Here is a 12,126-nt window from a genome sequence, read left to right as displayed (position 1 = left end):
TGTTGTTATTTCACCTAGATGGCAGGTTACTGACAGAATTACCTCCTTGCTGCAGAAGCGGCAGAATGACTGTTAACTCTAATGTTGACCGCGCTGCACTTATACATGTATGTGTGGTCTATGTGACTTGGAATGCCATGGTGCACATCAGAAAACGGGGCTCTTTTGGAAGCTAGTGTATAATTCGAACACTAACGTCATGGCCTTGTCATCCTGTAGAGAAAATTATGAAGCATACTGCTGAATGATGTGCATTTGAGAGGGTTTAGAGATGAGTATACTGTATAGAATTAAAAACACAAGTGGTATACTCAGTATACCCACATGTATCCTGCACTATACCACTGGGTTGAATGCACCTGAAATCTAGTTATTTCACACATGCACCTCACAGAGGGAGACTTCACATGTCAGGGGCATTAGGGTGGCATGGGGCTGCTCATGAAGCAAGACATCATGTGAGAAACTACAGGACAATGCATAAATGGTAGATGAGCAGAATCCAGCTCATCTTTATTTCACAAAGAAAACTGACCAGGAAACTGGTCAAATAAAAGTGAAAAATATGCCACGTTTTTTATTATAAATCAGTGCTGTCACCATTTGCATCTGTGTAGGTGTTCACACATTTTAAACCAAGAAAAAGTGCTAAGCATCATGCTGAATTTGCAAGTTTAGTATTAAATGATGTGAAAAATACAGTGTTTTTGTTAAATTCCTAAAAGCTGTGATTCTGGAGAAAAGAGGCTACGGCACTGATGATGGCACTGATGGGTCAGCGATTGAGGCCTGCTGTCCATCCCACTATTACCGCCCCCTCCATGTTGTCTTTGTAATTTAATACATGTTGTGAATGGGATTTGAGAGCTTTTCAATCAATCAGTCTTTGTTTGTATAGCGCCAATTCATAACCAAAAATGCCTCAAGACGCTTTAAGAGGGCAGGTCTGTTTCAAAACTTCTAGGGTGAAGGACATTACGTTTAGTTGAGTTAGTTTGCAAATAAATAACCTACTGGCATGTATAACCCAGAAAACTGAAATATTTAAGGAAGAATAAAGAAACAGTCCGTTGGCATAGCCTACATGGCACACACTAACACCAACTCATATCACTGGCAGAACAAATCAGCTTATCACTGTTTAGAGGACACATACCTAATACTGTTTATCTCAAGAAGTATTTTGGCAGTTTGTCATTTTTAGTCATGTACATGCTGGGAGAATCGTGAAGCTATTTGAGCTGCAGTCTAAAACAACAGATACACAGAGGTGGAAAAGGTACCAGACTATTGTACTCTAGTAAAAGTACAGTTACTCTAGTAAAAATTTACTTAAGTAAAAGTAAAAGTATTTATCTATAAATCTACTCAATTAAAAGTAAAAAGTAAGTCATTTGAAATTTACTTAGTACTGAGCAGCTACGTGTGATACCCAGGGGACTTTCACAGTGAAATATAACCTGTCCTTAATGTGCAACAACAAGAAAAAATAGACCTCCAACCACGTTATTTATAATAAGGTATGACCTAAAATTAAATAAAATGCAACAGCTGTTTCGGGAAGAAATATGGAATCATTCTCCTGCTATGTCCATGTACTGACCACCATGTGTTGTGAAAGCCAAACGACTGGTTGTTTTTATGTTGTTGGCAGAAAGCTTGGACCTCTTTGCTTTAAGCGTTTATTGTTTTACTCAGTACTCCATGCTTTTAAAACTGTAAGTAAAATAACTTCACTCAAAATATATTTAAGTAAAAGTTAAAGTAGTGATTTTGAGAACGACTTAAAAAAGTACAAGTACATAAAAAAGCTTCTCAATTACAGTAAACTGAGTAAATGTAATTAGTTACGTATTAGTTACTTTCCACCCCTGCAGGTAGCTACATGATTAATTAATCCAATAGACACCAATTATGACAGCAGTAATAGCTACATCACATGGACTATCCCCACTATTCTTATTTGTAAAAGATTCAGTTATCAATGTCTCCCTGTATCATAAGGGATGTTTATTTTATTGGAAAGAGAAATGCGTACTATCGAAACTTGGGCAATGGACAGGCTACAAACAAGAGAGGAAGATGGGGGGCGGAAATTACCAGCCTCTTAGGACCGGGATACACCCACTAAGGAAGTGTGGGGTGGTCTTTAGTTTATTCCCTGTTTCGGGTTTCAACTCCCCCTCCGCCTCATAATTTTCCACATTTGGCACCATGTCGTCCACTGTTAAGAGCCTCAAAGTCACCTATAATCCTATCAATGAGAAAAATACGTTTACAAATGGCGACCTGGTCTCCGGCCAGGTCACTCTGGAAGTAGCCAAAGACTGCGAGATAGAGTCTCTGATGATCCAGTTCAAAGGGAAAGCCGAAGTGTTGTGGACAGAGAGGCACGGAAAAGTTACTGTTGTGTACCACTCCAAGGACAAGTACTTCAGCATCAAACATTACTTCGTCCGAGACAAAAATGTCGAAGGTAAGTTAATAAAGCAGCATTTTAAGGAACAACTGCACGCTTCTCCAAGTACTAGACGTTTTGTTTACGTTTCCGTGTACGATAGGGAAGGAGAAATAAACCTGCCAAACCAGTTCTGACTTCTTACTCCCTTGCTTGGGTTTGAGTTCATTTAAATAACATGCCGTCTGCAACGATGAAACCGATAAAACGACAAGAAAACGGATAATTTCTTGCATAGATGCAGACGCAGAGATAACGCATCAAAGAGACATTATCGTTTATCGATTTAAGTTCTACGAATAAGTAGCATACTTTAAAGAAACTACCGTCGTGTTTTCTCATTTCACTTTGGTTTGCTCAGTTTTCTCTTGGAGTTTAATTTTATCGCATTTTACTTAACTGTCTTTTGGTGTTTTATCATTTCCAAGCCGTATTTAAGTTTGCCTGTTGTATTTCCCCCCATTACATACTGGGTTATTTTCCTATCTTGACTTTTAACATCTTAACCATATATGCCTGCAAATTACAGATAAAACTTTGGAGTCAATGAGCTGAAATAAAGATGAATGAATTGGGTATTATTTAGTTTTTATTGCTAGTTTACTCTTCCATCTCCTTGTTTTAAAGGGTTTGTATAGTGAAGGTAAACCAGTCAAATTTGGCATGTTCTGCTATGATTTTCTGTGTTTGAGCATATTCAGAAAAAACACTTAAAACTCAAAAACAAAGCTAAATTGCTGTATTGTATTGTTTTGATTCTTCTGCAGGTGATGACAATGAAACCCTGCTTACACAGCAGAATGGAGAAACATGTAAGTTTTATGGTGAATGCCTTTATTGCCGAGGGAAGGGGGGTAAAATACATACAAGTCTATTATAAATATGTACAATTTTTTGTTGTGTTCCAGATAGCAGTGTTGTTGCCCCAGGAGTCCATGTTTATCCCTTCACATTTCAGATCCCTTTCCAGTGAGTAATCATTCTTTTAATTGTTCCTCAATGAGTTGGAGCTGACTGACACGTATCCTGTGCATCTTGATAACTTGAAGTGATTGAATAAAGAAGTAATTGTGTATATTTTTATCCTGGGTGTCCACACTATAGTAAGTGAGCTATATGCAGACAGTGATCTATTCATAGTTGGCAGACAGATGTGTAATAGCATGTGGCCCACATTAGAACATGAAGCCCGTGCCTGACTTTGTTGCACATCTTACTGTGTTAATGTTGCTGTGTCTGATCAGTCAGTCTGTTGGTTTGACAGTCATTTATCAAACAGAGTGTGTGTGCAGGTTGAGAGATTAACCTCCACTTTTATTTTGATTTTTTCTCTGCAGATGATACTGTAATTTACTGCTCTGCTCCTATGCAGCATCAGGCTCTCTGTTGCTTGCAAAAAGCCTATGATATTGTGCAGGACACTCTGTGTGAGTTAAAATTGAGTCTGAATCTTGACAAAACCAAACTCATGGTGTTTTCAAACTCAAAGAAAAAGCAGCTGCACCTGCCTTCCATGACTATGTTCCAGCGTGATGTAATTCAGTGTGTATCATTGGGATCATAGGGCAACTTGTAAAGAAGTTAAAGCTGTTACTGAGTTTTTTGTTTCAGAAATGAGTCTTGTTTTTATTCTGTTGCAAAGAAAAACTTATTTCTGTTACTTTTGAGCCTCTGGTTGATTATGGTGATTTTTTATACATGCATGCATCTTCTCAATACTTTAAATCTCTGGATACTGTTCAACACCAGGCAGTGACGTTTATAGCAATTCTACAGAACTTATGTCATCATATTACTCTGTATGATTGAGTAGGTTGGCCTTCCTTGACCACACAAAGGCCAAATCGTTGGCATATCCTTATTCACAAGGCTATACTCAATCTGCTTCAATCATGCATTTGTGATTTTATTCATGTGGAAAGTGCGGGAAGCTACAGTCTTTGCTCTGAGACTTGGTCACAAAATTTACGTTTGCCCTCTGTTCCCAAAATCCCTTGTGAAATGGGTCAAAGGCATTTCAGGTATGCTGCTCTTGAAGCCTGGAATCTGCTAAAGGGCGGCTGTTGTCTTGAGGAGATGCTTTAAACATTTGTAAAGGTAGATTGAAGGTATTAGAGCAGGGGTGTCAAACTCATTTTGGGTCGGGGGCTGAATTTGCTCCAATGAGTATTCTATGTGTGTGTATATATATATATATGCACACACACCCACACACACACCCACAAAATGATTAATTAGCTACTTTAAACAGGGTTACCTTGCAAATAATCTAAACAGGTCAGGGAAAAATATGCTGTCCATTTATTATGTGACAATATTTTTTTTTCAGATTTTTAACAATTTACACTGGAATATTCATTCTAAATGTACATTCAGTATGACTTTATGGCTTTAAAATGGCAGCCTGTTTACAAAATCTTCAAACCCTCACCTACTGAGTGAAAACTTGACTTTTAAGCACATATCTGAGACCTACAGTCTTTCTTCTGCATGTCCACTTTATCTGAATCCCCCTGACATCCCTGCACGCGGCATGAAGTGGTGTATCTCAGTGCCTAATTTTGGTGCCTTTCAAGACCAAGCGTGCTGACCTCTCATGTAATAGCACAACCTGTGTCAAGATTAAGATTAAATGTTCAGTTATAAAGAATTTGTTTTATCATTATGAGAGGAATTTTTACCATTTGACTTGACCTGTAGTTAAATATGCCACAGGATTTATAAACCATGTCCCATTTAAACGGAAGTGATCAAAACCATAATTGCACTTCTTTTTGTAATAAAATTCTTATGTAAATAAATTAAGTTGATATATTTTGGCATCACAGATTTATTATAATGAGGGATTAACTCAGGCTGGAGATTAAACTGAGTCACTCGCCAAAGCGAGACATGATATCTGCTATGTGGCTGATGGACAATTGCGTAGTGAAAGTATGTGAACAGTGAAAGTTTGCTGTTTTAATCCCCCACAGGGATAGAAGTTTGGTTTTACAAGGCAAAAACCTCTCAAATTTGTTAAGCCAGACATACAGGAAACTGAGGTGCAGACAGGACTGAACTCTATGAGAGGGTGAAGTGCAGCTGTGCACGGGGGTTAAGTCCTTCATCTTAAAAAACAACAACAAACAAACAAAAAAAAAGACAAAATAAATCCATCTCTTTCAATCTTAAAAAATGCATACTGTATCAGCCTCTCTTTTTGGGCTGTGTGTTTGCCAAGCTGAGGTGATCTGAGGTGATGCTGCTGTGCGCTCTGCTGTTCCTCTTTTTTTTTTTTTTTTTTACGATGTTCCTCCCTGCTCTAAAGAGGGTTCATGTATCATATTTAACTCATTTATTGCATCATATTATGATCTTTTTCCCTGTAATTACAGATAGATCATGAAAATGAGTGAAAATTTGTATTCAAGACACCTAAGTTAGTAAATATTGAAAATTAATATTTAAGAAATATATCACCCTTTTTCCCCAAACGTCTCGCTGGCACCTGCTGCTGGGCCAGATGTGGCTTGTGGGCTGTAAGTTTGACTACCCCGTATAAGAGGAAGATGTGTTGGGTGGTAGATGTTTTGACTGATAACTTTTCTGCTCTGTGACTCAGGATTGTTTTTTTTCTATAACTGTAGTATCTGTTTTTCTGGTTGTGTCTATGTTTATGCTGCTGCTGCCTGTCTTAGCCAGGACACTGTTCTATATGAGATTCTTATCTCAAGAGGTTTTTTTGGTTAAAAAATTCAAATAAAATCAAATAAAATCTTAAGCTCAGTTCAGACCAAAAATTGTGATGCATCAAGCCTGTTTAAGAATGTTACAGGGGACATTTGTGAAAGTTATTCTGTTTTAATGGATTGACTTTAGGATTTGCTGTTTGTTAGAATGCAATCTTATAATTGTCCTGTCTGTTCTCATGTCTGCTCCTGTGCTTTAGGAACATGCCACCCTCTTTCACTGGATCTGTTGGAAAAATTACATACTCGCTGATAGCCAAACTGAGCAGATCAATGAGGATTAGCAAGAAAGACAAAACCAGAATCAACTTTGTGTCACGTACAGATGCAAGCAGTATCCCAGAGTTAATGGTATGTGGAGTTGTGTTGTCATCCTCTCATTTTTACTGTGAAACAAGTCTGAACGACTTGTTGACAGATGTCCAATGAGAGAAACAAAGCTTTGGAGTCTTGCATTGAAGTATAGGACCAAGTTCCTCTTATAAAGGATGTACAGTATTCAACTGTTCACATTTTCTGCATTCAGAAAACCCACATGTATAAAAGTAGACATAAAATGTTCCTTAATTGCGCTATATTGCTGGTGCAACAACACCTGTAAACCATAAACCATATGAAGTTGTCTATTATTTTTGAGTTCCTGATACCATTATCATTCACATGTTAGATGGGCTCATTTTGTGCACGAGGCACTAAACCTGGATATTAAAGTCCTTTGAAACTCACTTTAAGAATTTTCTGTTTTTTGTGCAAGTGTACTGCATTTATTAATCCTATCTTCTTTCAGGCACCACAGCATGAGTCCAAGGATAAGAAAATGAAGTTTTTCACATCTGGATCAGTAGCCATGGATGTGAATCTTGAGAAATCAGGTTTTCTCCCAGGTAAGAGCCTTCAAAATTAACTTAACATTTTAAATCTCATCCCAGGAGGTATTTATTTAAATTCCTTTGTTTGTTTTGCAGGAGAGGGATTAAAAGTCCTTGCCTACATTGAGAACAACTCATCTCGGGAGATCAAACCCAAGTACTGTGTGTACAGGAAGCACAGCTTTTTTGCAAATGGGAAAAGAAGACTCTGTACCAAAGATCTCCTGAAAGAAGTGGGGGACCCCATTCCTCCTTCTACTTGCCTGAATGTATCACAAGTCATCACCATTCCCCATGATGCCGAGCCATCCGTCTTCAACTGCAATATCATCAAGGCAGAGTACAGACTCAGGGTAAGTGTGTAAAAGACAACCAAGGTGTGTTCATTTTTTCTGGGATGTTATGACTCCTGAGGATAGATAAACTGTGATGAGAAATCAAGTCCGTTTTATGACGGCAACATTGCAAGTCAGTTTTTGTCATCTGGAGCAGGATGAGAAATTCTGGTTACCCATTGGGCTTTTCCACCATGACGTTTGGCTGAGCAGAGCCAAACCAAGCTGTGCTGATGTGATTTTCCATCACCAGTTTGGCTGAGCCAAGCTGTGCTAAAATAGCCCACCCCCATGTCGCCAGCCCCATCTCCAAGCGCCGTGCTGACGTCAAAGCAGTTCGCATGGTGATAACACGAACCCTAGCAGGGCTCTCTGCTCAGTGAGTGGTTTGCTCAGCTCTGCTCATGTAGTCAGAGAGAACAGACAGAAAACCAGGACTTAGAAATTGAATACATTAATATAAACTAGATAAATAACTTTAGGCTATTTAGTTTGTTTAATAAAAGGACCAAGTAAAAACCTGCTCTATAGGAAAGTTATTCTTAAATGACTTCTGTTGTGATCTGGCGCTATATAGAAAAAAAAATCGGCTTGACGTGGGGGGGGGGGGGGGGTGAATGGGAGGGAAAACACTGCTTATGACACATGGCCAAAACTCGAGATTTCTGTGCTCGCACTACAGTTCGATAGTTGCGCACAGCTGGAGTTCACACACTGATGAGCAATATCAGGACAGACCAAGCTCAGTTAGATTTGATGGAGAGCGTCTTTGAACAGCAATTTTATGTCTGGCCTCAGATCCTCAGTGGGATTTAGGTCTGGACTTTGACTGGGTCCTTCCATTGTAGCTCTGGCTGTATGTTTGGGGTTGTTTTCCTGCTGGAAGATGAACCTCTGCCCCAGTCTGGAGTCTTTTGCTGATTCTAACAGGTTTTCCTCCAAGATTAACCTGTATTTGGCTCCATCCATCTTGCCATCAACTCTCAGCTTCCCTGTCCCGGCTGAAGAAAAGCATCCCCACGGCATGATGCTGCCACCCTCATGTTTCATGGTGGGGATGGTGTGTTCAGGGTGATGTGCAGTGTTAGTTTTCTGCCACACATAGCACCTTGCGTTTAGGCCAGAAAGTTCAGTTTTGGTCTCATCTGACCAAAGCACCTTCTTCCACATGTTTGGTGTGTCCCCCTATGGCTTTTAGCAAACCGCAAATGAGACTCCTTATGGCCTTTTTTTTTTTCCAAAAATGGCTTACTTCTTGCTACTCTTCCATAAAGGCCAGATTTCTGGAGTGTATGACTAATAGTTGTCCTGTGGACAGGTTCTCCCACCTGAGCTGTGGATCTCTGCTGCTCCTCTAGAGTTGTCATGGGCCTCTTTGTTGCATCTCTGCTCTCCTTGCCTGGTCTGTAAGTTTAGGTGGACGGGCATCTCTCCGTAGGTTTGCAGTTGTGCTTTGCTCTTTCCATTTTCGGCTGATGGAATGAACAGTGCTCCGTGAGATGTTCAAAGCTTGGGATATTTTTTTAATAACCTAATCCTGTTTTAAATTTCTCCACAACATTATCCCTGACCTGTCTGCTGTTTGTTCACTGATGTTCTCTAAGATACGTCGGAGGCTTTCACAGAACAGCTGTATTTATACTGAGATTAGATTACACACAGGTGGACTCTATTTACTAATTAGGTGACTTCTGAAGGCATTTAGTTGCACTGGATTTTATTTATGGATATCAGACTCCAGGGGGCTGAATACTGTTGCACACCACACCTCACAGATTTTCAGTTGTAAAACATTTTGAAAGTGATGTATAATTTTCCTTCCGCTTCACTATTATGTGCAACTTTGTGTTTGTCTGTCACGCAAAATCCCAGTAAAATATATTTACGTTTGTGGTTGTAACGTGAAGAAATGTGGAAGTTCAAAGGGGTGTTAATACTTTTGCAGCCACCGTATCTCGGTCTAACCTGTGTCAAATTATTTTGCTTTTACAGCAGCAGTTTGCACAAACCCATCCCTCTGATTGTATGCATTATTTTTATAAGGAGCTGGCAGTGCAGATAAACAGTGACTGTTGAAACTCAGGTTATGTTTCAAGAAAACATGTTTTCACAGGTCTACCTTGACATCAAGTATGCTTCAGACCCTGAGATCAAATTTCCCATAGTCATCCTGCCAGCTGCTGAGATTCCTGCTGTGGCACCAGCACCTGCTGCCTCTGCCTTTGGATACCAACCATTTGGAATCATGAACCCACCAGCATGGGGGACCGTACCACCACAACCACCAACAGCACCACAGCCTCTGGATCCCCCCCCCCCCTACGGATCGTATGGAATGTACCCACCTTTGAGTGATTTTGGAAACAAATATTAGAGACCAAGATAATCTGTACGGCAAATCTCTGAAGTGTGAGTAATGCATGTCCTCTCCTTCCTCTATAAAGGCATCACTCTGATTTTAGTTTGGTAGGCCCTTTGCCTGGGAAAAACTGTTAAATAATGCATTTTATGGCTTGAAAAAGAGCTCAAGTCCAACTTATTGGTGTGGAAATGTCATCAGGGTTATTTCAGGTCAGGCTTGAGACATGAAATCTTACCCCATGAGCCAAATAAGGGCATTTAATATCTATGGATGGTCTTATGAAAGCTGCTGCTTAGTTACATTAAGAAAACTATAGTGTCCACCATAGTTCAAGCAACATTTCAGAAGAGCATTTCCTGTCACCTTCATTTGCATTTACTTTAAAAACAAATAAAAATATCTTGACTGAATAACACAGTTTCATCCAAAATAACTTGAAACAGCCTATTGTTTACAATTCTGAATAAGATATGCCTAATTAGTTACTGTTTTTTTTTTAAACAAATCTTACAATAGCATTAGAATAAAACACAGTTGTCCATCTCTTCAATAGGCCTGTTTTCTCAGAATTGTAAATAAATATTTTTTGTATTTTTTACAGTAAAGGGATTGCTCTGATAATACCTAAATAGTTTGAAAGAATATATATAAATATATAGGATGCTGTTTTTGTCTGTTTTTAACAATTTGTAAATAAATATAGCCACTTACGTCTAACACATTTTTGTTACAGCTTACAAGTAATTCATGTACTACTGATTTAAGTTTGATATTCTAGTACTTTTTCCTTATATTTCATAAAATATTATCTTGGGCATTGAAAGTCCTACATGTTAAGCCATATTTTAGTTGAAATATACGCTGCATTTCATGATATTACCTTACATTTTCTTCAGCACTATGTATAAAGTTACAAAGGCCCTGTATGCCTGCTGAGCTGCTAAAGTTGGTGCTATATATGACTAAGTTTTCTTCCTGGAGTACACACATAATTGACAAGTGCCTTATCATCCTGCTTTAAAAGAACACAAGCTTTCCCTTTAAGGGTAGGTTAGTGTCTTAGAGTATTTACATTTAAAATGACTGTAGGAATGGGTGGAGAATATGTCATACAGTGTCTTTGGTAAACAATCTCGATCCCACCAGTTTCCTGGAGTTCATTTAGAAAAACAGAAAACATGTTTTAAAGAACTGGTTGTTTATAAAAGGTTATATTTTACTTTCTGTTGTTATTATGAAATGAATAAAGTAAGCATGCATCAGTTTATTTTTCGTTGTATTAATTTACATGTACACATGATTTGAGAGCTTTTCAATCAGTCTTTTTTTGTATTGCACCAATTCATAACCAAAAATATCTCAAGACACTTTAAGAGGGCAGATCTAGACCACACTCTCTGATGTATCATTGGATTGTATCTGTTTGATGACTGTAATTTCATACACGTACACTTGCCAGTGCTAACAGCAAACTTGTAACAGTACTCAACGCAGCTAACATGGTGAGTCTAGCCACCATAATCAGTCAAATAACCAATAACAAAGTGTGATCTCAGTTTGGATTTCCTCAGTGGCCCCTATTAGCAATAATATGTCAGTCTAACCAGCATATGCTTCCTCTTCAGTTACAGCTATCAAATGACAAAAGATTAACCTTGCAAAGTCAATAGATTGGCCAGGTTCCATGTCTGTCATCAGGCATATTCATCTTGCAAAGCTACAATCTAAAACGGTCTAAGAATCAATGGACCAATCACAGTGATCAATCTTTGAAATCTTTCTCTTCCTACCTCTGCCAGGCTTAGTCTGCACTGTGTGGCTCTCATTGAATTTCTTGATTATACTTCTCACTCCAGTTCTTGACACTTGGAAACACTGTGATAACTTTGTACATCCTTCTCCTGCTTTACAGTGCCGTGAATAAGTATTTGCCCCCTTTCTGATTCTGGATTTTTTTTTTGCATTATCACACTTAAATGTTTCTGTTCATCAAACCAATTTTTATATTTCACAAAGACAACCCAATAAACAGAAAATGCAGTGTTTGAATGATTCTAAATTTTTTTTAAGGCGGGGTGGGGGGTGGGGTGGGGGTGGGTGTGATTAACCACAGTTCTTTGAAAGCTGAGTTCAGTGTCACTGGCCACACCCAGGCCTGATTACTGCCAGATTTGTTGACTCAAGAAATCACTTCAACATAATCTGTCAGACAAAGTGAAGTAGGCTGGAAGATCTCAAATAGAAACACATCATGCCACGATCCAAAGAAAATCAAGAACAAATGAGAAACAGAGTGATTAAAATCTATCCGTCTGGAAAAGGTTACAAAGCCATTTCCAAGGCTTTGGGACTTCAGCGAACCACAGTCAGA

The 12,126-nt window shown here is 38.8% G+C and overlaps 1 protein-coding gene across 1 annotated transcript; it reads left to right on the top strand.

Annotated features, from left to right (window-relative positions):
* Positions 1–2,158: 2,158 nt before the first annotated feature.
* Positions 2,159–11,022, top strand: LOC121509269 (arrestin domain-containing protein 3-like). The gene is made up of 7 exons (XM_041786508.1): positions 2,159–2,476; positions 3,226–3,270; positions 3,367–3,427; positions 6,390–6,540; positions 6,977–7,073; positions 7,155–7,411; positions 9,507–11,022. The coding sequence occupies exons 1-7, from the start codon at positions 2,215–2,217 to the stop codon at positions 9,765–9,767; spliced, it is 1,134 nt and encodes a 377-aa protein (XP_041642442.1). The 5' UTR covers positions 2,159–2,214; the 3' UTR covers positions 9,768–11,022.
* Positions 11,023–12,126: the final 1,104 nt, after the last annotated feature.

This window comes from Cheilinus undulatus, linkage group 5 (assembly GCF_018320785.1).
Source record: "Cheilinus undulatus linkage group 5, ASM1832078v1, whole genome shotgun sequence".
NCBI lineage: Eukaryota > Metazoa > Chordata > Actinopteri > Labriformes > Labridae > Cheilinus > Cheilinus undulatus.
Note: the sequence above shows the minus strand (reverse complement) of the source record. Positions and strands in the feature narration are given on the sequence as shown.

Bases quoted from the DNA above. Each gene is read 5' to 3' on its own strand.
- LOC121509269 (XM_041786508.1), top strand. From the start codon at position 2,215: ATGTCGTCCACTGTTAAGAGCCTCAAAGTCACCTATAATCCTATCAAT. The intron at 7,074-7,154 runs GTAAGAGCCTTC...TTTGTTTTGCAG, and splicing joins GAAATCAGGTTTTCTCCCAG to GAGAGGGATTAAAAGTCCTT. The intron at 7,412-9,506 runs GTAAGTGTGTAA...ATGTTTTCACAG, and splicing joins AGGCAGAGTACAGACTCAGG to GTCTACCTTGACATCAAGTA.